General features: G+C 40.3%; 2 protein-coding genes across 4 annotated transcripts; both read left to right on the top strand.

Annotated features, from left to right (window-relative positions):
• Positions 1–331: 331 nt before the first annotated feature.
• lad1 (ladinin) lies at positions 332–12,960 on the top strand. The gene is made up of 13 exons (XM_034209401.1): positions 332–465; positions 1,172–1,348; positions 1,783–2,053; positions 8,849–8,922; positions 9,531–9,702; positions 9,982–10,074; positions 10,389–10,432; positions 10,521–10,563; positions 10,799–10,848; positions 10,973–11,039; positions 11,149–11,283; positions 11,395–11,484; positions 12,318–12,960. The coding sequence occupies exons 1-13, from the start codon at positions 428–430 to the stop codon at positions 12,402–12,404; spliced, it is 1,341 nt and encodes a 446-aa protein (XP_034065292.1). The 5' UTR covers positions 332–427; the 3' UTR covers positions 12,405–12,960.
• A 358-nt stretch (positions 12,961–13,318) lies between these two features.
• tnnt2a (troponin T type 2a (cardiac)) lies at positions 13,319–22,714 on the top strand. Of its 3 annotated transcripts, XM_034209402.1 has the most exons (15): positions 13,319–13,419; positions 13,511–13,580; positions 13,807–13,817; positions 14,187–14,204; positions 16,535–16,591; positions 18,224–18,253; positions 18,513–18,534; positions 20,344–20,407; positions 20,512–20,628; positions 20,728–20,805; positions 20,913–21,023; positions 21,116–21,225; positions 21,345–21,435; positions 21,523–21,563; positions 22,340–22,714. In XM_034209402.1, the coding sequence occupies exons 2-15, from the start codon at positions 13,543–13,545 to the stop codon at positions 22,371–22,373; spliced, it is 822 nt and encodes a 273-aa protein (XP_034065293.1). In that variant the 5' UTR covers positions 13,319–13,419; positions 13,511–13,542; the 3' UTR covers positions 22,374–22,714. The 3 variants fall into 3 exon arrangements, with proteins under 3 accessions (XP_034065293.1, XP_034065294.1, XP_034065295.1); XM_034209403.1 differs by lacking the exon at positions 13,319–13,419 and having other exon boundaries at positions 13,500–13,580; XM_034209404.1 differs by lacking the exons at positions 13,319–13,419; positions 13,511–13,580; positions 13,807–13,817; positions 14,187–14,204 and adding an exon at positions 15,339–15,370 and having other exon boundaries at positions 22,340–22,702.
• Positions 22,715–27,530: the final 4,816 nt, after the last annotated feature.

Raw genomic sequence — 27,530 nt, 5'->3', positions numbered from 1 at the left:
CATACTGATTTACATTACCATTAGGCTAATAATCACTGTGTATTTACATGTTAGCTTAAATGTATCGCAATAGCACAAAAGCGTGCAACGGCCACTCCATGCAGTTCTCCTAAAAGCGGCAATTCAATTCAAAAAGCTTTATTGGCATTAACAAAATATGTCTTTGCTAAAGCATTTTACAAAAGATACAGATAAAGTCTTATTAAATAAACAGGTGTCATATGCACAACACACACACACACGCTCTCTCTCTCTCTCTTTCAGGTGGGTAGTTTACCTTTGCGGTCACGTGACTCCTGCACCGGGGTAAAGGTGGACAGTTTCGTGCGACTCTGACTGTAATCTGACTGCCGCCCTCACACTGCCAGCCAGTCGACTCTTTCCTGAGTGAGCGAAGTGCGCCTGGAAATTATTGTTTTCGTCCAATATGTCCATCAGTCGGAAAAATTGGTCGGCTTTGTCCAGGTAAGATTATCTGTTGTTTTAAGAGAATATGACACCTTTGGTTAAGCGCTCCATCTGCAGCTGTTGCTTTATATGTTATGGAGGTTAACTTTAGTCACTGAACTAGCAGAAAAGTATCACTCTCAGCAGGACAAAACATAGGCCTAGTTTATAATATTCATCTAGGGATATTATTATATCTGTTCAGATGTGTTGTGTGCCCTTGGAAGCTTTATGAAACAGTGAGTGGTTTCCTATCTCCTTTGTTATCATTGTTAGTAGCCTATAGGCACTTCTAACTTTCTTAGTTTGAATGACGTCACAGTTGTTGTTTTTTCAGGTTAAAGTCTAGAGATAACTGGAAAATGTGTAGCCTACCGTCTTACCCTTCTGCACTGTGTCTTCACTAACCTGATGTGTTTACTACACACATCCTGCATAACATTAGACCTTATGGTCCAGTTGTTCAGACAAGCAACCAACTGTAGTCTAACATTTACACAGTTGATGAACAAGTAAAGCAGGTTCTGTGTAACCGTTATAACGGTAATCTATCTTTATCTATCAACCAAAACAAGTAGCTAATTGGATGAATGTCAAGAGATGAATTATAGCTTTCATTTTGGACATAATTTAGTACTTGTCTACCTCTGTTTCATTTTCTGTTTTACGCCCACATTACCTGATTATAATGTGCGTCTACTATGTGCAAAATGACTTTCTTCAGCCTGGCGCGGCAATGGACGGTGGAGGATGAGGAGGAGGTGGAAAGGGAGAGGAGGAGGAGGGTGAAGAGCTCCAACGTTACCGAACCTGGTGATGACCTCAGCCCAACAACCAAAGACACACCCACCAGTGACAGCACCTTTGCGTCCAACAGTGAGATGTCCCAGGGCCTCAGCAGGTTATTTTAACCTTTATTCATTTGTACTCGTCCCTGAAAATGAAACTCTTGCGGTCGGTGTTTGCTATGCTCTTCTTCTCTTTTCTCGGTTTGTCCCTCAGTTTTATTGTATGTTACAGGGCCATAGGGATGCTAATAGTTATAGTCCATGTATTTTGATGTTAAGCAATTTTAGTGGATGGATTTCAGGAGAGACACTTTTGCCCCATGGGAATGTGTCATCTGTATACTCTTCAAACAAACAAAGAAACCTGAAACCAAACTTTGAATCAAAAACACCACAAGCCGAGTTCCTGAAGCAGCCTTCAAAGAGAGAGGAGCTCTAGGGTGTCTTAATTAAAGAAACCTGATCAGACACACGAGGGACAGTCCCCTCCTGATAATCCATCATATATCTGTCATTCACATGTGTGCTTTTACTTTTTTCTTCTCAGTGCCGAGCAGATACAGCTAGACTTTGTGGAGATGCTGCGTACCCGTGATGAAAGAAGGAGGATGAGACATGTGGAGACGCTGAGAAGACAGAAGGAGATAGGGGAGGAAGAAGGGGAGGCCTGCGGAGGAGAAGCCAGGGTGGAGCTACTGGGGGACATGGAGGAGGAGCAGAGCAGTGCGTTGCCCCCTGTGAAAGCCACATACAAACCACAACCACCCGAAAAACCAGCCTCTTACAGCCCCACCAACAGCACCAGCACTAACAGACAAGTAAGACCGGAGTAATTTGTTAACCTTTAGTGTAGTTCAATTTAAATGTGGTTATCATAGTTATATGACAACACGACTCAGAGTCTACAGCCATGCTTGCAGCTCTGTGAGGCTGTACTGAAGCACACCGTGCTTTGAGCTAAATGCTAATATGCTGCTGTTAAGGAGGTTTAATGGCAAGTTCAATATCTTAGTATAGTATGTTAACTAATTGTCAATATAAATATTATAAGTATAAAAACATAAAGTATACTATACTGAGGCTGAAGGGGGTGTCAGTAGTTGTGCAGGTATTTGGTCTAAACCAAAGAATATAACATATACATTTTGAACCGGTTATGGTTATAGATGAAACATGGTATTACCAAAGGAAACATTGTCTGAAAACCATAAATGTCAGTACTACATTTTGTGTTAATCTAGGCAGTACATTTTTTTTATATTTAACAGGATAAGTGAATACTTTACCTGCTGGTGGGGCTAAAGGAAGGAGAGGGAATCACCAACATCATTAGAATTAATCTTCTTGGGTTCATCCATGTCTGGACAAATGTTCAACCCAGTCTCATGGCATTTCGTGTTCACCAACACGATTTTTTATCTATTGATTCGTGTTCACCAAGACGATTTTCCCCTTTTTTTCGTGTTGCACAGCACGATTTTAAAAGCAATGTATTTCTACTGGTAATGTGTTTCGTGCCTGCAGCACGTCTTTTTCTCCGGTCGGGTCGTGGAAGACCGGAAGCTGTGTGGTTCATAAAAACATGTTCTTACTCAATATCAAGCCACAATTATTGCTTTTATTTTAAATCGTATAATTTCGGACTTTTGTTGCCGTCTGTGAGGAAAATAAATGGGGCTCAGAGCCTCAGAATACTGAAATCTGTATTTTTTAAATCTTTTTTTCCTTCTAATTTATTATTCTTTTCTAAATAACACACTGTTATTTACTCACCAATAACACACAATTATCATTGCTTTTATTTATTGATTTAATTCCATAATCTCTGGCTTTTTTGGCGTCCTTCAGGAACTGAATTTCAAAATAAAAATAACCGGAAACAGGCATTTCGAGCGATTACCCAAGATCCTCCATGGGAGCCTGCCTGCAGACCTCCACTCTCAGGACAGGAAGTGACGATTCTGACGCGTTTTTTTTCCCGCCCACCGAAGGACTCGTTTGATGGAAGTTTTCAAATCACAATGGAGACTCATCACGGTGGTGATGAGTCCGCCCACCGTGCACTTTGGGTCGGCCTTGGTCAAGCCCTTTTGACCCCCCCAGCCTGGTTCTCGTAAAAGTTTTTAGCTCAAATGACACCATGGAAGAATGTAACGGGAGTTGACAGGGGACTCTGCCCGCCTCATGAGTGCCTATTTTCGGACACTTTTTTTCAATTTTCCCCGGTTTTATTATTTTAGGCTATTTCACCCGGTTTCTACCGGGGACATTGCCCGGTCTCGGGTATCCCCCCCACTGCCTGTGTCCAGCCCCCCCACCCCCACCCCACCCAACTCATCCATATTAACGGATTTTGACCATTTTTGTTGCATTTTTCTCCTCTCCTCTCACTGATCGAATGGCAAACGCGACCCACTGTCGGAGGGCCTCCACGCCAGCCCGGCCTAGTGCCGGTGCTCTGGCGGTCGGTTCCTCCGAACTGCGGGTTCGACTCTGATGGCCGGGAGGGTGTGCTGCGTTGGGGTGGGGGACTTCCCCCACTCTGCGTGTCTCTTCCTTCCCGGGCCGGCCAATATGAAGCGGGACCAAGACGCACCGTCCAGGGGTCCCGCAGCGGGGTGGAGGTTCCCAGCTGGAACCTCCCCACCTCCGCCGCGGTGCACCCGGCAAACACGGTTGTTTCTCGAACCTTCCACTGTTGTCTAGCGGGTGTAACTAAAATACAAGATGTCGTATTTATATAAATAAATATATATCTATATATATAGATAATAATAATAGTGTCAGTACGATTTTATTTTGTATTTGCGTGCATTTCCTGTTCGGAAAGTGGCGCTGCGGCTGTACTGATAGTAACAACAATACAAGGTGTCCGTATATATATATATATCTATATATATATATATATATATATATATATAGATATATACATATGTATATAATAAGTGTCACGGTCCGATTTTAATTTGTATTTGCGTGCATTTCCTGTTTGGAAAGTGGCACTGTACTGATAGTGGTGATTTTATTTTGGAATTCTTAGCGTGCACTTCCTGTCCTGAGAGTGGAGGTGTCCTGAGAGTGGAGGTCTGCACCGGAACTGTCCTGAGAGTGGAGGTCTGCAGGCAGACCCTCTCAGATCCTCAGCTATGGTTTAAGCTTGCTGATTGGATGTTTTGGCCGCAATGCATGCTGGGATTTGGTGTTTATATGATATGAAATCCGGAAAACATTTTAAAAGAATAAAATAATACTTAATTCCGAGTGTTCTTGCTTTTCTCTTTGAAAGTCATCCCATAACGGCATTGTAATACACGGTTTGGCTGTATTACATATTACAGATCTGCCGTAGTTCTTTATTTATAGAGCCCTGATGAGAAGACCTTTGGAAAAACTGGAAGAAATGCTGCCGAAACTGAATACTTGACGTGGATCATAAATATATCAACAATTAAACAACATCTTCAATTTCCATCCATCCATCCATCTTCTCCCGCTTATCCGTGGTCGGGTCGCGGGGGTAGCAGTTCCAGCAGAGAGCCCCAAACTTTCTTTTCCCTGGCGACATCAACCAGCTCTGACTGGGGGATCCCAAGGCGCTCCCAGGCCAGCGAAGAGATATATCCCTCCACCTGGTCCTAGGTCTACCCCTTGGTCTCTTCCCAGCTGGACGTGCCTGGAACACCTCCCTAGGGAGGCGCCCAGGTGGCATCCTAACTAGGTGCCCGAACCACCTCAACTGGCTCCTTTCGACGCGAAGGAGGAGCGGCTCAACTCCGAGTCCCTCCCCTGATGACCGAACTTCTCACCTTATCCCTAAGGGAGACACCAGCCACCCCTGCGGAGAAAACCCATCTCGGCCGCTTGTATCCGCGATCTCGTTCTTTCGGTCATGACCCATCCTTCATGACCATAGGTGAGGGTAGGAACGAAAATGGCCCGGTAGACAGAGAGCTTTGCCTTCTGGCTCAGCTCCCTTTTCGTCACAACGGTGCGGTAAAGCGACTGCAGTACCGCTCCCGCTGCTTCCGATTCTCCGGCCCATCTCACGCTCCATTGTTCCCTCACTCGAGAACAAGACCCCGAGATACTTGAACTCCTTCACTTGGGGTAAGGACTCATTCCCTACTTGAAGTGGACAGTCCATCGGTTTCCTGCTGAGAACCATGGCCTCAGATTTGGAGGTGCTGATCCTCATCCCAGCCGCTTCACACTCGGTTGCGAACCGATCCAGTGAGTGCTGAAGGTCGCAGACCGATGAAGCCATTAGAACCACATCATCTGCAAAAAGCAGTGGTGCAATCCTTAGTCCACCGAACTGCAGACCCTCCCCCATGACTACGCCTCGAAATCCGATCCATGTATATTACAAACAGGATTGGTGACAAAGCGCAGCCCTGGCGGAGGCCAACCCTCACCGGAAATGGGTCCGACTTACTGCCGAGGACCCGGACACAGCTCTCGCTTGGGAGTACAGAGATTGGATGGCCCTGAGTAGAGACCCCCTCACCCCATACTCCTGCAGCACCTCCCACAGTAACTCCCTGGGAACTCGGTCATACGCCTTCTCCAAGTCTACAAAACACATGTAGACCGGATAAGCGTATTCCCAGGCCCCCTCCAGGATCCTTGCGAGAGTAAAAAGCGGATCCGTCGTTCCACGACCAGGACGGAATCCGCATTGTTCCTCCTCAATCTGAGGTTCGACAATCGGCCTGACCCTCCTTTCGAGTACCTTAGAGTAAACTTTCCCGGGGAGGCTGAGTAGTGTGATGCCTCTGTAATTGGCACACACCCTCTGATCCCCCTTTTTAAAAATCTTCAATTTCTCTTCACACAATACGTCTCCTTGCAGTATCAACACTAATTCGGCTGACTTTTACATTTGATCTAATTCATAGATAGGTTATATTTACACCATAACGGTGCACAGCTGATATAAAAGGACTTGTAGTTTTTAAAGATATTACTGATTTTCTTTGAATATAAGAATGTAAATACTGAGTCTGAAATAGTATAGCAATATGCTGTAAAATGATGTGAAAGCATGAATAAAACTACACATCTTCAGATGTTGTACAAACATTAGTGTCCTACACTAATAATACAAAGTTATTATGGCTGTGTGTACCTTGTGTGCACCGCCTAGTGGTTAAAGCACGTTATTGAATTATTGTTTTTATGTGTTATATTTGATTACAAAAATATTAAGAGTACATACTTTCATAGGGGGAAAGTAGAAGGTCAATGACAGAAATATAGAATATAAAAAATCAAGAAGATACTATAAGTGGTCTCTACAATAAAACAGTTTAGTGCAGGACGTACAAAGATATTAATAGGAGGAGGTGCAAAACAGAAAAACGAATTAACCTTTATTTAAACATTAAATAATACTTTAGATTAAGGTCTTCTTTTAAATAAGAAAACAACTTTGGGGGTATCTATCTACAGATAAATATTAAGCCTGACAAAGTACTTAACGTCTAATATATTGCTTTCCTGCAATGTTAACTATGTTGAAGCACTTATTTTAACTGATATTATACATATGAATTATACTCTCATGTATGTAGATATTGCAGAATTTGAGTTTAATGGTGGAGGTACACACATATTGATAGATGTCTTGTAATGCGCTTTTGAGGAACCTGCGACCCAAGATTTTCATTCATTGCATACACCGTAGTTGTGTATATGATATGTCAATAAACCTTGGAAAATCTTGAAATCTTGAAAGGGATGTGCAAAATAGCCATAATATACAGTCTTTAATTAACTATTAGTAGAGAATAACGAGTAATGAATATACTTTATTACTCGTTTCCATTCATGTCAATTTCAGATAAATGTTTAGTCTTCTCAAGCACCAACTATCAAATATCTCTCCTGATTGTTGGCACTTGACAATCACCTTCCCTGAATTTTACTCAGGTGTAACTAAAGTCTGATTTAAGAGTTGTTTATATTTCACATCATTAATCAGAATCTGCAAAGTACACCAATGTGTTTAATACTGGCAACTTCTAATTGTGGGAAAAAACGAAAACGTTCAGTAGAGGCGTCCCATAGAACATTTTGCGAAACACAATAGCCAGCATGTGTAGTTCTGGGGGGGCGTTCGATTCCAGACAGCTGTTTGACGCTTGGCGTAACCTTGGCGCACTGCCACTCCAACATCCAATCCCAGAGCTTGAAGATTAATCACGGGGACTGTAGTCCTAAACGATAGCTGGGGATTATGGGTAGTGTAGTGTCTTCGGCCATTCTTAACTCCTAGAGGCCTACGTCTGTTTCCGGTAAAACACCATATAAACACTAAATCCCAGCATGCATTGCGGCTAAAACATCCAATCAGCGAGCTTAAACCATAGCTGAGGATCTTGGGTAATCGCTCAAAATGCCTATGTCTGTTTCCGGTTATTTTTATTTTGAAATTCCGTTCCTGACGGACGCCAAAAAAGCCAGAGATTATGGAATTAAACCAATAAATAAAAGCAAGGATAATTGTGTGTTATTGGTGAGTAAATAACAGTGTGTTATTTTGAAAAGAATAACAAATTAAAAGAAAAATACAGATTTCAGTATTCTGAGGCTCTGAGCCCCATTTATTTTCCTCACAGACGGCAACAAAAGTCCGAAATTATACGATTTAAAATAAAAGCAATAATTGTGGCTTGATATTGAGTAAGAACATGTTTTTATGAACCACACAGCTTCCGGTCTTCCTCGACCCGACCGGAGAAAAAGACGTGCTGCAGGCACGAAAACACATTACCAGTAGAAATACATTGCTTTTAAAATCGTGCTGTGCAACACGAAAAAAAGGGGGAAATCGTGTTGGTGAACACGAATCAATAGATTAAAAATCGTGTTGGTGAACACGATATGCCATGAGACTGGGTTGAAATGTTATGGCAATTCCTCCATTGCTATTAATATATTTCAATATAGGCAAAGTAGTGAACCAACAGATCAACATTGGTACACCAAGAGCCATGCTGCTAGCAATAAAAAGAAAGTGGCTTCACTGACAGACAGATTTTGACAGATAAACACTCAAATCCAAACTATTGATTTGTCACTCAGTCACAACACATTGCTACCATTTGAGCCACCCTGCAGTGAGCTTAATCCCAGTTAACTATTACCCCTCACGGAGGGAGAGTCATGTTAATAATTTTCTAGATTCTACAAAAACAACTTTCCCCCCCAAGGAAAGATATTAATGTATCAAGTTCTGTAAATATGGAAAGACTCAGCAATGCTATTTAGGTGAACAAAGCTAGACATAGAGAGAGTGTATAATGCTCACACACTTGCATGTCATAAGTACTTGTTAGTTATAAACATTGTTGGTGTACTGTGCTCAAACTATTCCTGTGAATCAAGTTACCATGCAAATCCTCTATAAAACTTTGATAAGGCGTACTTAAGGTCATTTATCAGCTTTATCTTTATTACACAGGCAGGCGGCTCTAACTCAGGGCATCTGCAAATTAGGCCATAACTGCAAAATGTTATGTCATGCAAGGCGTGTCTCAGGTGGCTCTGTTCAAAAGCTTGAATGCTGAGCGCTCATGTTGATCGTCTTTCCTGTTTCTTGTCTTTGTTAGCCCGAAAATGGACAATCGTCGAGAAAAGACCTCGATCCCAAGCCGTCGTCCGACCGGGCTCTCAAGTTTGTCAGGTTAACAAGCACCATTTCTGTCTAATGTTCTTTTATTTAACATGAGTCATCGGGAAGGATCAAATATAGATCAAACATAATTTAAAGATAAGATAAAGGTTATTGATTTCAGACACGGAAATTAAAGTTCAGCAGAGGAGAAGGGTGTAAACATTGAAAACACAACCAAAGTCAAGAGTTTATTGTTTGAATATTAACCATATGAAGACAAGCATTATGGGCTTTCAAACCAGGCTTAATTTATCTAGATGTGGTGTAAATATAGAATATGGATTATGACATATGACATATTCCTGAATACTACTAGATATATATCACATGTTTAATGCAATCTTGCGCATATTGTCTAAGACATTTAAGGAACTAGTCATTGAAGCAGCCCGGAACATCTGGTTTTTCTGATTGGCTTAAACAATTCCCCACACCATATTTTGTATTGAGTTTTAAGTTAGCCTCTATTATTCCAAGGATAGACACAGACAACAAAAGGAGTCTCAGGGTGAATGGAGTGCATTATGGACTTTAATACTCTTCAGCTGTACTGTGAGTTGGAACTGGTTCCACATCTTTCACTTACCTTTAGTCCACCTGTGTTTCTGGTGCTGCAGCTCTGTCTCCATCTCACTCGACAAAGGTTCCTCCGCCAGCGGGTGCACAAGTCCCATGAGCCCTCGCTCTCCGACGACCCCCTTCTCGCCTCGAGAACACTGGCCGTCTCCCTGCCAGAGCCCCTCTCCTGGGGGAGCTCAGAGCCCTGTTCAGAATGGACACACACAGGAGGTATTTTAACACACAATGAAATAATAAACCTAGGCTTCATGTTTTGCTTCCATCATGAGTTTGGCTGCTAATTGCTTACACCATTGCTCATAAAGCAGCAGCACCCTCTGGTGTTAAGGGTGAAGCGTACAGTCTTTATGTAGATGAGAACAAATTGGCTCTATAGTTGGATCTACCTCCTTGAATGAAAGAAGACATGCTCATTGTATTTTTTTAAATTCCAAATAATGATATCTGATCATATGGGGAAGTACAGTTTTTTTCTTTACTTTAACTCAGACCACTGTGAATGGCTCTCCTTCCAACGGCAACTTCGAACAGACGTCCAAACCAGCGTTTGTCAGACAGAGCTCCAGGACTATATCTTTCAGGGTAAACACATTCAACACACACACATTCTCCTTGCTGAATGCCAACATTCACTTTTGCCTATTTGACTGTTAAAACACGATTTAATCTCGCATCAGCTGTTCGACTATCAGCTCAAGTAATTTGCTTGTGACTCTCGAGCTTCAGGGTTATGCTAATAGCTGGAGCAATATTGAGAAGCTATTACTGCTGACGCGTTGCTTTGTTAACACCCTAACTCATCACGAGAGACGGGATGTGCTGGTCATTAGCTGCTGATGTTTGGGCGACTGTAAGGACTACTAGCTAACAAACTCATACACTCTGGTGCTCTACAGATGATGAAGAAGAAGGAAGAGGAGAGTGCACCGCTGCGGAGGAGGTAAGGAAACATCCTTGTGATGATCTTTTTAGTGACTTTGTGTTAAGTCTACATCAGTTTGATCGCTGATTGCTTTATTTTGTTTTAGTGCAAGTGTGAGGATGGCCTCCGAGAAGTTTGAATCAAACACAGTAAGACTTTAATTTAATGATTTAATTTGTTTGTGATGTACTAAAAAATTCCACAAAACTGAATATCTGTAAAAGGTCATATTTATCACAGTGCTATATTCTTGTCGGTATGGTATCTTAAGGTATTCCATCTATTGGCTGGGTTTATAGATCGGAGATGCTGATTAGTGCATCAACAATTTTTTCAACCTTTGACAAAATGTGATTGAAAGTGTTTTTAATGTTAATTATCAAGGACCAGGACCAACATGGAGATGAAGACAAAACATCATCTTTCCAGAGAAAGTGAGTTTGTATTATTGAATTATAATAATTGTTTTTACTTCTGCGTAGAGTTTGAAATATTGTTATTTTAATAAAAGTGAGTGTACACAGCTTGACTGGTTCAATGTGCTCTCATTTGATCCAGCTCCAAGCAGAGAATTTCTTCCAGGTCCATCCAGGAGAAGATGGAGAGACTGGCCCAGGCTGCACAGGTGAGACTCTCTGAAACAAAACACAATAATTCAACTCCAGAAACTAAACAACTAACCGTCATTTTCTTACTCTGAACGCTGATTTTGTAAAAACTCTATATGTGCGTAGAAGGGAGAAGTGACTCGTTCTCCAGACGTCACCCAGAGGACTCTGTTCCTGCTGGACGAGGTGTCCAGGAAGAGGAGTCTCTTTGAGAAGGAGCAGCAGGGAGTGGGCCCCCCCAGCCCCGGGGTCTCCAGACAGGTACAGCCATTCCTCACAATCACTCATCAGATCAGCGTGTCCCAGCAGTGCACTGAGATCATGAGCAGGTATGGCTTCTGATTGTTTTCCATCTCTGTCGGAAATTCACAGGAATTTAGGAGCTTCAAATCCGGAATGTCAGACCGGATCTCCAGCTGGCTCACCAAGACCAACAACACCGGGTCTTCACACAATCCCACAGTAAGACCATTACTAATAAACTTGCGTTTTGTCCGGTTATCCACCTGAAGAGCCGCCAGATATTTCAGTGTTTAGAGCTGGCGGCCAATACGTGTTGTCTGCTGCCAAGTTTCCCCCCCCATTTCAACACTGTATCTAAGATTTTTAAGAAGTTACACAAGTGTAGCAGCCAGAGGGCAGTAGCAATCTTTCAGCTTTACTGGGAAATGAATGCCTCATACAGTATATTTGCATTCTTCCTGCTGCTAACCCCATATTAGTCAACTCTGACCAAACAATTTCAGATAACTCCATACGATAACAATTATTTATGATTTTTAAATGCATGGCCAACTTCAGTTATTTTATTCTGAAAGCAACATTATGTTTTCCTTTATTGTGTTATTGACGTTTACAGTACAATATGTGAATAACAAAGTCTATCACAATAAAGCATGTTTTCTGGTATTTGAATAAATAAATGAGCCATATTAAATAACCACATTGTAAAACCTATTTTGTATACTCCTGTGTAAATTAAACTTGGGTAACAACAATTCCTAAAACAATTTTTGCAAATGAACATAAGTTTTAAGGGAAATTAAATAGAACAAACATTAAATATAGGCTTAGAATGTATAATTACAGAAAGATTTAAATATATAAGATAGACTTGTATTATTTTGTTTTGTATATGCAGATTTACTGGTTTATACTTCTTTATAGAAAAACAAATCTAACAAATATCAGTATGTATATAATACGGTATATTCAGAGAGTTTATGTTTTGTCTTTTCTGCCTGTTTATCGAGGGCTTTGTGTTGTTGAATAAGCTTTTAATTTTCTATTTGTAGGACTTGAGAAATGTAGACACCAGTAAGAGGAGCCTGTTTGAGAAGAGAGATGAGGACAGTGCCCAGCCTGGAAAAATCTACAAGTGAAGGCTGTCCTTTTATTATGGTCGGCAGGCACGTTGACGGTCCCAAACTGCGCTTTTCCTTAGCAATATATTCAAATATGACATGAAATGTGTTTATTTAACAATATATTTTGTAGGGGTAAGGAGAGAGGAGATGATAAGCACTGGAAGATTATTGGATGCCATGACTGACTGATTCTTTTATTTCAATAGAATACTGCTTTTAAATTAAGGAGGCTTTACAATCATACACATCTGCATCGCTTCTTGAACTACAAATGTGTCAAACACTGAAAATACTTAATGTGTGAGGAAGATTATTCTGTAAAGAGAGGCGAAGAAAAGTGATACATGTGTTTTAAAACTCTTCAGCTATTTGCCTAACTTACTTTGTGTAATTGTTCAAGCACTTTAAAACGGTGAAGGTCTTAAGGCTAATGACGGCTATACTTTTTACTGAATCGTGGGAATTCTGGAGTTGAAATTGAATGTTTTTGTTAAATCTGCCATAATATACATTTTGTTTTGTGCCATTGAGGGCAATATGTCTAAGAAATAAAATATTTTATAACCACAAATGTCTGTCATACATGTATTTGAATTGCTCACTGAAACACTTTCTAGTGTTAGATGCATATTTACTCTGTAACATCACTTATCTGACGGGAGGGGGGGGTGTAGATAAGAGTGGGACGCCTGTGTTTTGTCAGTGGCAGGTTGCCTTACATGGGTGACAGAATGTGTGTGTGTGGTTTGTGGGTCATTGTCTGCGAGCGACTGTGGCTTTATCTGGATCTTTTTGGCACTGCACACTCACACAGTGGCCTTTTTAGGGAATGATGATAAAGGAGAGTACATGCTATCTAAAAGGTTATTAATAACACAACAAGGGGTCCTAAAGCCTCTTCCCCGTCATGCAGTGTGTCCCTTTAACCTCCGATAGTCACCCCACATTCTCATTAGAGAGGGCAGCCACATCTCCTCTGCTGCACATTAAACCTCTCCATCAGATCCCTTTCTGCATTGCTCTTACTCAGGTAAGTTTAGCTCGGTATTTCTCTCATAATATGTTGATTTAAAGCTGAGAAATTATTCTAGGTTCATTGATGGACTCTGTTTAACATTCAGATTCACTTCTGCCCACCTGAGCGCTCCCTGTCATGTCTGACAACAAGGAAGCGGTGGAGGAGTATGAGGAGTAGGTTGTTTTAATATGTAATAATCATAAAAAAGCTCAATTAAACGTGTCTAATGTTTCTGCATGAACGAACCGTACATGTGTCATGTGTAACTGTAAAAGGACATACCTTGTTATACAACATACCTCGCATGGAGTTTTCTTTACAGCTATTGAAATTACAGATTGCTGTAATGTGATGGATGAGTTTCTCACAGAATAAAATGTATGTGTCTATTTTCCACAGGGTGGTGGATGGTGAGTACTCAAGACTAATCGCATACAGTAATATAGCAGCACTGACAGATGTGATATACTGTTTAAACTAAAACTGTGTAGTTTTGATAGATGTTTTCTTTAGGTAATCCAGTGAGTTTGATTTAGGAACCTAAGACTTTCTTGTTGAGCCAAAGATTGCACTAGTTCTTTTTTTTTGGCAAATCAACAAGTGTTAAAGGTATTTACTCAGGGTTTTTTCTGAATGGTTTTATCTTCCTCTAACCTCCATTGATTGTAATAAGTAAACCATAAGTAATTGTGATTGTGTGTAACATGTTTTACTTTCTCCCTAAGTCATTATATTTGTATTTTCCCTCTCTTGTGTATTTTCCTGACTGTGTGATTCAGAAGAGGAAGCCGCTGAAGGTATGGGAATTTTAAGCTAATCAGTTAACCAAGGAATTATTTGTGGTTATGATTCAGTATTACCATAACAACAGGAGTGATACACATCAACAGTCAGGCTGCCTGTGGTTAAAATGACAGTGTTGTGACTAGTGCTGGAGAATTCAGATGCTTTACTTATAGGAACAACGTAATCATAGCACACAGTAAAAATACTCTGTTACAAGTAAAAGTCCAGCATTTACAAGTAAGTAAAAGTATGTAAAGGTAATCGGAAATAAAAAAATAAAGAAGTAAAAGTTGTCATTTATAAAAAGAAAACAGTTGCTGTGATGAAATATATCATTTGATTGTGATTACTTTGATGAGGTTATTTTATGTCATTTGTTGACAGGACTACCACTATAGGCTCATATATTCTATTCATTAATCTGCTGAATATTTTATTGATAATTTATAGATTGTTTGTTTTATTCAAATTAAAAATTAAAATAAAAGAGAGGTGTCATCACTATTACCTTGAGTAATTTGAGTACACTTAATTTGTGCTTCCAATGGTCCAAAGCTCAAAACTATTGAAGACAATTGAAAAAAGAAAAGAAAAATAATACTGCCAGTTGGTAAACACGATTTATAGGTTAGCATTCATAATTTTGTCAAGGACATATAGATTAATCGCATAAACTGGCATACTTGTATGAAATATTTGATAGTTTAAATTATAACAAAGCATTGGATCATTATCTCAACTTAAAAATTATAATTTGGAAAGTAGTAACAACAACTGCTAATATGTGAAGAGTAAAATATTACCCATTCCTTTGAATGAGTAAGAAAAAGTAGAAAGTGGCATGAAAACCAAAATATTTAAGTAAAGTTAGAATACCGCAAACTTGAACTTAAGTAAAGTACTCGAGTAAATGCACTTAATTAATTTCCACCACTGGCTGTGACTGAAAGTCATGAATGATTATTACATCAAAATCATTCATGCTTGAGTTTCAATGCTTTTTCTATCTTTCTTTCTTTCTGGGTTTTGCTGGCTGCTTTGCTAGCTGCCTGGCTTTACTAAACGGATCTGTGCTTTTGCTCAGCAGGGGAGCAGGGGGTAGAGGAGGAGGTGGAAGAAGAGGTGGAGGAAGAGGTGGAGGAAGAGGTGGAGGCAGAAAATCAGGAGGTGGAGGAAGGTACTGCTTGTGCTTTGAGCTAAAAGCATATTTTTTTAACTGTACATGACGGTTGATTTTGTGGACATAGCATTGCAGAGTAGCAGCAGATTTTCTACTTATAACAACACCCTTTAAATCTGAAATATAAGCCACCACATGTAGTTTAATGGAGCTCTCTACGCACACGCACAGCCTTTAAATTGGTTTTAGAATATAATACAAATCTATCAGTTATCCTGCGTAGCTCAAGACCAATACAGGTAGTGAGATGTCACACTGAACAATATCCCTTTTACATTTGGCAAGTCAGGACTCTGGTAGGGGTGTGGAGGAAAAAAAACATGACTCACTATATCTGTAAAGCGTCTTTGAGCACCTGTAAAAGCGCTAACAAATTAATCTATTATTATTATTATTAATCAATAAATAAAACACCAATAAATAAAAACTTCCTAAACATAAATACAAAGACAATTATAAAAGTCTAATCAAAGAAACACAAAAATATATACATGTAAATGTAGGCTACAGAGAATAAAAAATACAGTTTAAGACGTTTAGTAATGTAGTTCTATTCTGCATTTGTTGTCACATTTATTTAGATATCTATGTCTTTATTTATTTGCATATTAAGGGGTTTACATATTTATTTATGATAAATAATCGTCATGATTTGTCCTCTGTAGATTACAACTTGTCAAAAGCCAAAACAAACCATTGTCTGAGTCCACAAAGTCAGTCTCATTGTGCCGCCAGTGATGGAGATATTTCCGCATGTGTCCTGATAAGGTTTTATATTTGACTTTAACTTCACCAGCTCTTGAGTGCCATCTGCTTTAAATTCCAGAGGTGGGTCATTCTGAACTAATCCCCTGTTATCTGCTGGCAAGCTTTCCACTCTGGTACTATCCAATCCAAACACCAAATTAAAATAATGTGGGGGGGACACGACCCCGACGAGTGCAAACAAGCAGCTGTAATAGCAGGAGTAGGAGAACAAATCTAATTGAATTATGAGTTAGTAGCTCTGCCCTCATTTGATTCATTTCACTAAACTTGTGACAAATAACAGATCATTGACAAGGGAGAGTTATGGTTCCAGTAAGGCAATGAGTCAATATCACACCCAGTGAGCGTGAAGATTTATAACCGACATGTTATTATTTCCCCGTACAATGGCAGAGACCGTGCAGGAGGAGGACGAGCCTGCTGCAGAGGAAGAGGGTGATGAAGAGCAAGGTGAGGGTTTCGGAGGGGAACACATGTTGTCAGTGCAGACATGTCGACACTGTTGGTCATTTGTCAGTGCGTACGCAGCAAGATGACATCTCAGTGTGGAGTTGGAAAAAGCAACGATGATTAATCTGCCAAACAATCACTCAGAGACGGGTGGGAACATGTTTCAGTCACACTTCACTTTGGTATGTGACGGTATCCAGTGACTTCAAAATCTTCATGTGTTCCTCCTCTCTCTGTCACAACATTTCGCCACTCGGTGAAAGTAATTCCACGGACCCACCCCCCCGCCCCCGCCCAGCCCTAAGGCTCTGCTTATTATTCAGAATGCAGTGTTTTCCAAATAAAAAATGTTCAGGCGTTTCTCTCTCGTTGTCAATAAATAGAAGTAGGAGAAATGTTAGTCTAATTAAAAGTCACCATTCCATCCCCTCTTTGTGTCAGGAAGGTGTTGTAAATTCACAGATAACACATTTCAACAGTTTGCTGATCTGTTCACACAAATAATATTGAGACAAACGCCGTTGGTGGAGCCTGACACTTAGGATTGTTATTGCCAAAACTACATTTCATTAAATAAACTACATTGTAGATATGGCACATATGACAATTAAGAATTTGAACCTTGAGAAGAGGACTTTTTGTATCTCAGAAATACTTAGTGTCTGCATGATTTGACCTGAGGGTGAGTCCTAAAGACTTTTCCTTTATCTCAGTGGTTCCTAAACTGTGTGATGTGGAATTAGAGAAAAAGTTATGAATGAAGTCTTACATGTTTTTAAGGTCACACTCCTGGTGCTTGCAGTTTTGGCGTTTCCACTCCCCTCTCCGGCATCTGTTGGTCTGGCCACACGGCGGCTGTGGCCTGCCTGATCTTGTGCTCTGTCTGAGTCTGCTGCACACTTACCAAACCTCATTTGACATCCTTTTCTCCTGTCTGCTTTAAATGGGTACACTTCTGCTTGATATAAATAGGCAAATACATTAATTATTTTGTTATCAAACATGTTATAATTGATATAGTTGCTTGTTTGTTGGCATTCGTAAATATACAACAACGTTTACAGACATATAAATACAAGGCATGGCACATACTATGGTGTGCCTATGGGACAAAAACTACTACTTGAGTCTCATCAGCAGGACAACGTTTTCACTTAAATTAATATAAACATCTTCTAGCCTTATGAGCACAGCATTTAGAACAGATTCATGGGTTCCTGACGGGGAATAATAGCAACTGACAAAAACACACGGTCAAATGTTCAATGTGTCCAATGCTTTGGTTTATGAACAAATAGCTACTATCCTTTCAGCCTAACCTTTACTGCCTTTGCTCACAATGTTTGGTGGAGTGTTATTCAGAGGTCACAGATGCCTTTCCTTCGTTGGCGAGTGATCTCACAGTAATCCAGACAACCTGTCTGGCACGTTGATAATTATGATTTGTGACACTTGCAACACTTTACTTCATCCACACCCACCAACACAGATAAGAATACTAACCTGAGCTATATGTAATCTTTTATGATCTGTTCTATGAGATATAGTTGGGTGTGTCTGTCAGCACTCACTTATTTGACACACACTGACAAACTCACACAAGCCTCTAAAAGTATCTTATTGTGGTTACAGATGGAGAAGAGGAAGCAGAGGACGGAGAAGGTAACACTGTTGATCTAAATTACATCAAATGAATGTTGGCAGGAAATGTTACCCTGTTTTTCTTGGATATAGTCAGCCTGGGTGGTAAAAGAGATAGCCTGAGATACATTATCTGCTTAACTTAGTGAACACACTGGCTCCATTGTCCTTACCTGCTGGGGTTTCCTGCTAGGATTATGGAATGTTTTGGTGAGTGTTTGTGGTCTGGACTAGCCCATTGTTTTTTTTGTCTCACACTTCTTGCTTTCTTTCTAAACAGAGGAGGCCAAACCGAAATTTAAGTGAGTACACTCCCTGATACACGCATGCGGACACACACGCATGCGGACACACACACAGAGAGAGAGAGAGAGAGAGAGAGAGAGAGAGAGAGAGAGAGAGAGAGAGAGAGAGAGAGAGAGAGAGAGAGAGAGAGAGAGAGAGAGAGAGAGAGATAGAGAGAGAGAGAGAGAGATGTAATAATCACATTCAGTTTGCTGTGGTTGGTTTCACACACCTACCATTATTTTAGGATGTATAAAAGTTTACAATGTATACAACATATACAAAATATACCTGAACTGGAATATTCCTCTACAATAGAGTTATAGAAATAAAATACCCATTAAGAAGTTAAATCTGGACAACTTAACTGAACTCATATCTGTGGTCATCTTTCACACTGCCTGCAGCTGATTAGCTTAGCACACAATAAGGTACTTTAAACAGCATTCAGGCATAAAACCGTTCTTCTTCTGAGTCATAACTTAGTCAAATACAAACAAACAAACACACATGAAATGTGTATTTTCAGACTTTGTGTGACTTACATGTTGCAGGGATATCAGTAGATATCAGTAGTAGTCCATCCTTCAAACTTCCTAGAAGTCAGAAAAACACGCTCCTTATTGCTCCAGAGTTTCTTGAAAATCACCGCGTTGTTTAGAAGTTGCTTTTGCAGCAAACTAATCCAGTGATAAGCTGCTAATGCGTAATTTGCATCATGTTTACAAATCCTTCAGGCTCAAAAAACGTGCCTCATGCTTGCTTATGCCCAATACACTTCCTGTTTACATCCCCCAAAGCATTATGGGAAGCACCACGGTAGTCCTAAAATCTCATAATAATACAAAAAGTTCACATTGCATTATAAATATGTTTTGACATTACTGAGGCCCATAATGACATATCGTATTGAAATGACATTAAATAAAGTTATGAATGCATAATTACAAAATTAAAAGAGACTTGGATGAGTCTCATCCTCAAAATGTCACCTTAAATGATAATGGTTGGTTAAACAACATTTGTGGACAATTGTGCAATAAAATGGAAATCTATTCCAAGGCAAAAACATATTGATGTGATGAACCAACTTCATACATTTGCAGCATGAACAGACACGCATTAATCAAAGGGAAATGTTTTGGGCATGTTTGATTTAGAGCAATTTATTCTCATTTGACATGCACGATGACAGCGACAGATGATATCAAATCAAATCAAATCAAGTTTTATTTATATAGCACATTTATAAACGATTTTTGGTCGAGCCAAAGTGCTGTACATATAATAAAAATAGCCTACAGTAGAGACACTTTACAGCAAATACAACAACACAGATTGTTCAGAATATCAGTATGAGAAAAACGACACCCTCTATCCTTAGACCCTCACATCGTACAAGGAAAAACTTCCAGAGAAAACCCACAGTTTAAGGGGGAAAAATGGGAGAAACCTCAGGGAGAGCAACAGAGGAGGGATCCCTCTCCCAGGACGGACAGACGTGCAATAGATGCCGTGTGGAAATCGAAGAGATAATACATTTTACAGCATATAGACCGAATGTTAGGAAATGCATGTGTCTGTAATAAGAAGATGAATCCACGAGGATGTCAGCTACAATCCTGTGGAAGCCATCAGGGAAGCAGCATGACTAGACCCAAGGCAGGACCGCAGAGACAGGTTCAGCCACGACCCGAAGTCCACGACTTAATCCTATATATATTTCATATGTTTAATTTTTCTTCACATTTTGTCCCTTCTTTCCTTCTGTGTTCTTCACTTACTGTCCCTCGCATGTTTGTTTTTCTTCTTTTTAAATTCTGCAGGCCATTTATCATGCCCAACCTCATCCCTCCTAAGATCCCAGATGGAGAGAAGGTGGATTTTGACGTGAGTGATGGATTTACAGAGCCAATTTCTGTTTAATGATGCAAACCAATGAACAAAGACTCATACCATTAAGCACAAGAAGCCCTAACACGCTTTTTCTGTAGGATATACATCGTAAAAGGATGGAGAAAGACCTGATGGAGCTTCAGACTTTGATTGTGGTTCACTTTGAGAGCAGAAAGAAGGAAGAAGAGGAGCTCATTCATCTCACGGATAGGATTGTAAGAGCGTTAAGCGATATAAAACATATTTAAACGTATTCACACGGAGGACATTTAAGTCGGCTTTAAGATATGCTAAGATCTTGATCTGTTGTGCAGGAGAAGCGTCGTTCTGAGCGTGCTGAGCAGCATAGAATTCGCAGTGAGAGAGAAAAAGAACGACAGAAGCGTCTTGAGGTACAGTCATTTTCAAACTGCAGCAATGTAACATACTTCCTGAATGCACTCAATGAACCACCTCCTAACATTTCAAACCTGGTCCTCATTTTCTCTGTTTGCTTTAGGACGAGAGAACTCGTAAGGAGGATGAGGAGGCCAAGAAGAGAGCAGATGATGATGCTAAAAAGAAGAAAACACTCACCAGCCTGCATTTTGGAGGTTACATGCAGAAGTTGGTGAGCAGTCAGAGGGTTACTATAGGAGGTCAAACTAGTTAACATGTGAAGGGTATTACTCCAGAATCAAATTGTATTTCACTTCCCCACAGACAGAAAAGCGGAGTGGTAAGAGGCAGACTGAGAGAGAGAAGAAGAAGAAGATCCTGAGCGACAGACGCAAAGGTCTGGACATCGAGCACATGAGCCAGGACGGACTCAAGTAGGTGGACAAATATTGTCTCAATTAGCCTCAACAAACACAAAGTAGGGAGATTATTTCACGATAAAAATAATCTCTTAACAATCATACTGTAATATATTTCGATCTGTGTGTCCCAGGGCGAAAGCTCAAGCGCTGTGGGAGTGGATGAACGAGCTGGAGGCTGAGAAGTTTGAACTGCAGTACCAGTTAACTAGTCAGAAATATGAGGTGTGTACAACAGAACACTACACACGTTGTTGAAGTCAGGCACGTGATATAATAGACATCCTCTGAGTAACATTTTCTTTGCTACAGATTAATGTGCTGAGGAACCGCGTCAGCGACCATCAGAAAACGTGAGAATGAACCTGATTTTTTTATTTCTTTATGCCACAAACACTTTTCACAGAGATGTACGACACTCATGGATGCCTGCTCAGTTTAAACCGGAGCGTTTTGAGTATTATTTCCTTTGACAAATAATCTACATTTTGTATTTAAAATAGGTGGGGTTCCCCTTCCAGGTTAGAATTATGGCCGGAAAATAAGTAGTGTGTACTTCTTACTGAATTCAAAAGTGTTTATAGTTGTTACAAAGGGCCACAAGTCGCATTGGGATCAATAGGCAGCCACAATAGACAGGGGAGAAGTAATTGTGTTATTATATATTTAAATATAAGTTCCAAGAAGACAGGCGCGGACCTAAGGTCATGCTGCAGAATGACAAGCAAAATAACAAAGGCATAGCAGTTGTCAAAGTTAAGATATCATTTGACCCACTGATCACAGCATGCAACACTCTTTTTGTTTAAGTTGGCTATGTAGCAGCTGTTTATCACTAAATAAGATGGTATTTTGAAGCAACACCCTTTCCCCTCCCTGCCTCCGCCCAGCTCTCGGGGGCCCCCAGAGGCCATGTTACTCACTCAAACTGGGCGAGCTGGCTGTATGGCTGGGTGTGGTAGGCCATTCAGATGACACTCCTGTCACATCATTTGCTGACTGCTTATTTTTCGAATGATAGAGGATTTTGCAACTTTAAAATGTTAGCTTGTGTAATTGTCCACTCAACGATTTTTGTGGTCAAACATGTTTGACTTTATCCCCTGTGACCGTTCCTTGTTTTCAACAGATCCAAGAGGACCAAAAGAGGCCTGAGGAAATAACTGCAGACATGCTGAGTGAGCAGTGTGGGCCCTAACCATAAGTCTCGCCCAGCAGCCACTGCTTCAAACCAAGCCCTGGCTTTCCTGGCACACCTATAGTACCACCTGGTTCCACAATACCACCACCTACAACACTCATTATATCCATTTTCCATCCCCCGTGGTTTTCCTCCTATTACTATTTGTAATGGCAATTTCGTTGTGACACGCCAACTATACCCATAAAATGGCTTCTACACCATCCATTGAATCCCCTGTGTTTAAGGGTGTAAATAAATTCTTATTTCAATCAACGGCTTTCTTGTCTTTCAGACTTTTGTAGCTCAGGTGCAGGAGTGTCCTGGAACTCTGAAGTCTAAAAACGTGTATTCAAGACTGAATGCAGAAAGCCTAGAGCAAAAACAACGAGAAACATCTTCTTACTCAAAGACAGGCTCTGACATGACTGTCATGATGCTCCTCCGGCTAACGCCCAGACCTCCACCCAACACACACATTCACACACAAAGCTGGAATAGAATGAATCATATTTCATTCAGCTGTAATCCCAGTGGGAAAACCCATCATATGTAAAATGATATTTCTCCTTCAACTGCTTTCTAACTGATCTTCAAGTGAAGTCAATTCTTGTTTCACAATCGGGACATTGGCACATAGTTGCAAAACAAAATACCAATTTAGTCATTGGGGTAGACCTGATGTAGCACCAAATATGCAGGAAAAGTTACATCATGTATAAAAAGCGTAAGTAATTATATTTATGAATTTGTTGGTTGAGTTTTAATGTCAATTAATTAAACCTAGTTGCTGTGGTCTACAGGTGGAGTTGCTGTGTCAAGTTTAGGATGATCTCTATTGTTTGAGATCTACAGTCAGGAGTGTCAATGTATGAACTATATTCTAATATAAGGAAGGCGTGTGGCGCAGTGGATAGAGCCATGTCGTTGTGACACTTCACCCCAAATTGCTCCTGGGGATTGTCCACAGTATTGAGTATGTAAGTCGCTTTGGATAAAAGCGTCTAATAATAAGTAACATGTAATGTAATATAAATCATATTAAATACAGAATATTTCAAACTGAGTTATATGAAAAAAAGCTACTAAGTATTTGCAACCCCTTTGAGTGCAAGCAAAAGGCATCTACTTTTTTTTCCTTTCATTCCTTTGTATGACCTGTCAGCTGAGCACTGGGGGGGGGGGGGGGGGGGGGGATTTAAACGTAACAGACACAGCTGACAGTGATTGAACAGATAAATAGAAAAATATCATCAGTCATCTTTTCGTTTGGTTGCCTGAAGGATACTTTACTTATCCTGTCGTTAAAAAACAAACGGTCTGGTGTAGTATAACTGAGAAAAGACATATTGTGGAAAAAGGCTACAGCCGAAAAATGCGGCCGAAATGCTTCTACTTTTGTTGTCATAGTTCTCCTCTTAGTCAGAGAACGGCATGCACACACAGACCACACAAACCCTGCTGCAACAAGAACTGGAAGCTTAATCAGTTCAAGAGATCTTCAAGACATACTTTGTAACCGCTGCAAATAAATGTCCCTCGGGATGAATAACTTTAGATACCCTCTTATATACCTCCTTGTGTTATGTTCACATTTCGCACCCTTTGGTAATGTTCGGGTCAAATTGACCCGGGACATATTTCAGGGTTTAAAAAAAATACAGAACTAAATTCAACATGCACAATTCCTTATATACAGGGCTGCACATAACTGGTGCGCAGGTGCGCATGCGCACCTACGCCAAAAAAAGAGCACCGGGTCATTTGAAACAAAGCGCATTTGCGTACCAACATTGAGAGAGGGAGAGAGGGAGAGAGAGAAAGATATTTGCGAGTTGCATATGAACCATGATATGAACTCAGGGCCGGCCCGTAGCGCTGGCTAGATGTTCGCCTAGGGCGCCAGATCTGGGGAGGTGCTGCGCTGGCAGCTCTGGGAGGGAAAAAAACATTTTGACCGTTGGGGCTCATCCTAATTTTCGGCCTTGATGTAACAATATTCATAATTAAGTAAATGTAACACCCTTTTCACCCCGGTTACACGTTTCATTTGCCCTGTACGATGGGCGCTGTAAGTGATGAAAATGGGGGATGTTGGCTTATCTGGCGCCCGCAGCTCACAGACAAAATGCGAGGGAGAGAGGGAGAGAGAGGGAGGGTGCACCGGTACCAGTGCTGTTGTTATTAGGATCTGGTGCCGTGCTAGCTGCTCTAACGGATATAAGAAGAAGATGTTTCTACAATAATGTGGAGGGAGAGTCCTCTCCAGTCAGACTGAGAGGCTAATACGTTAACTACAGCTCAGTGAGGTAAAGTACTCAGAGTGTTTAGATAGTTCACTTTAGTCTAAGTTCAAACGGTTTGGTCACAATTTATGTAAACACATATTTCCAAGGCACTCCTTTATAATTATTGGGATAAACAGGTTTGAAATCATTCCAATGTATACTATGGCCAGTAACCAAAAATATAATTTAAAACTGGAGATTAAAAAAAATGCATAAATAAATAAATGTTAAGGTAAAATAAGATATGAACAACACAAATAAAACAAGTTACATTCATTTGTTATTGGCTATGGTAGGTTATTGGTTATGTTCACATACGTATTTGATTACATCCACTTGTCTAAGATGACAACAGAGACTTTCGACCCAAAACCAGCTGTTGACTTGTGGATGCAAGCAGCTAATCGCAGACTCAACCAGAGAGAAAGAAGTAGGCCTACATCATCAGCTACCATGTCTGACAGTCAGGAGGGTAGTGATGACAGCTTGTAGGATTACTGGTCGTGCTAATGTTGTCTTGTGTTCACCTCTGCATGTGTGTTTAGTGCCGTGTGTCTGGCAAATAAAGTCCAGCCCCCCTCAAAAGTTACGGTTTATTTCATTTTAAGGATGAGCACCAAGCAACATCTCCAGGTGCTCCTTTGAGAACCAGGGCAAAAAAGTTATGTGCACCCCTGCTTATATATATTGTCTTTAACTCATTCCCCAACAATATAAATGAAATATATGATTAGTTTTTTTAAATACTCTTTGCTAGATCAAATTTAACAATGGAAGTGTCCATCGTTTTTTGGGATAAAAATTTAATTTATGTTAAAAAAAAATACTGTAATAAAAACTAGGTTTACATTTTGCTCATGCTTTTCTAGGACAAATGTAAATGAACATTTGTTTCATTAAAGGGATAGTGGAAATGGAACCTCAAATATATACAAGCATAATTACGTACCAAAACAATCACACCTGATTAAAAAAATATAATAATTGCCTTACGCATGTTAGAAGCACTTTATTGCAGCTTCCCCGAAGTTTTTTAGAAACGAAATGTTCGACTCAGCCAAACCGGAAGTGACGAAAACTTAGGAAGACGATACGATAACAAACCATGGAGTCTATGCAGAATGAACGTGGAAGGGCAAATATACCAGACAAAGAAGAAGGATTGTACGAGGTATCCAGTGATGATAGCGAGTCAGAAACATCCTCTCGGCTTTCCTACGAAAATGTCGTTTTAGGAACTGAATCTGAATCCGGTTCAGTAAGCGACGATGGTGACAATATTGAGCCAGACGATGGACCATTACGTCCTTATTTGTTCGAGCCCGAGGTGATGGTTCACGGCATGGGCAATGGCGAGGATGACCAGGAGCCAGATGATGCACCCCTACGCACAAATAATCTTGACTGGTAGGTCCCCAAGCATAGCTCACGCATCTTAAGATCACCTGTAGCCTTTACAAATATTAATCATTGTTAACCAGTTAAGCCCGAAGGTCCCCCCAGTGGACCCCTCCCACAGTTTTTTTTCTCTCACATGTCTCAGGGCTTCTTAACATTTATGAAACTATTAATGTTTCATACCCTTTTGAAAGGTAAGAAACTCCGCTAACTGACAATAAGAACAATTGTTAGCTAGAAAAAACACAAGAGTAATACCAAGCCTTTGAATTAGCATTGAGCGAAACAATGCTAACTAATGCTAACGCTTTTTTACACACAACACACGGTAGAAATGCCCTTATTACTATCTTAACTGCACAAACAAGATATACGATTTAAAGCTGAGACTCCACAGGTGTAATGTCATCACTGTAAGACCTCGAATTCCTATAGCTATCAGCCAGAAAAGAGAAAGTAAACAACATCCGGTTCCAAAAATATTACAATAATTACGTCTTACCTTTTTTGATTTGTGATCAAAAGTTGTGTTCAACGGAATAAAAACGCATCTCAAGGTTAATCCAATGTCGTTGTGTCACGTATAATGTTTTACTGATAATCAATCATCATATTTATGGCAATATACTCGGTACCATAATAAAGGTCGGCTATTCACATGCAAATGCTATTGAATGTCCGCCATTGTTTGTGCCCGTCTTCCTATGCTCTCGTCATCACCCGAAGATTCCCGACGATTCCCGAAGTATTTCGTTTCATTGAGAGGGCGCAGTAAAATTGAAAATAAAATGAAACTAGGCGCATGAAATTAAAAAAATGTGTTTATTATGCTTATTTTTAATAAAAATACATAAGTTAAACTCAAAATTCGCGAATTTCCACTATCCCTTTAATGTTTATTATTTTTAATCTGTCATATAATAATCAAAGCCCTGAAGGAAATAAAGCAATTTATCAGCAATTGGAACACAAGAACCACACATCCAAAAGTATTTGGCTGTGAAATATAGAGAGAATGAAACATCCATATAAATGACATAGAACAGATATAAACACAAAGCAAATAAAAACAATTAACAGTCACTATCCGAAAAATATATTGATGAAGTGACGCTGCAGAACATCATGTGAGTCAATGGGCAAGTCCCTTTAGGAAACACATGATGTGCAGAACTTCTTCGTGTGTATAGCACAGATGTACTTGTTGCAGTTGCTGCATGTAGTCTGTGTCTTGGAGTCCTTTGAGGGTCCACAGACCTCACAGCTGGCTGTGGGGGTCTTCCAGCAGCTGGCTCTGAGTCAAGTTCATCTTCCAATTTGCTGTCTAATTCTGAGTTTACCTCCACATTATCCTCATCTTCAGAAATGTCTTCCTGTCCCACTTCACCGTGTTCCTCTAATGCATTCCACTCACTCTCATCCATTATTAGCTCCAAGGCTCTGAGCAGAATATC

This window comes from Gymnodraco acuticeps, unplaced genomic scaffold (genome assembly GCF_902827175.1).
Source record: "Gymnodraco acuticeps unplaced genomic scaffold, fGymAcu1.1, whole genome shotgun sequence".
Classification (NCBI taxonomy): domain Eukaryota; kingdom Metazoa; phylum Chordata; class Actinopteri; order Perciformes; family Bathydraconidae; genus Gymnodraco; species Gymnodraco acuticeps.
This window is presented reverse-complemented; position numbering and strand designations above follow the sequence as displayed.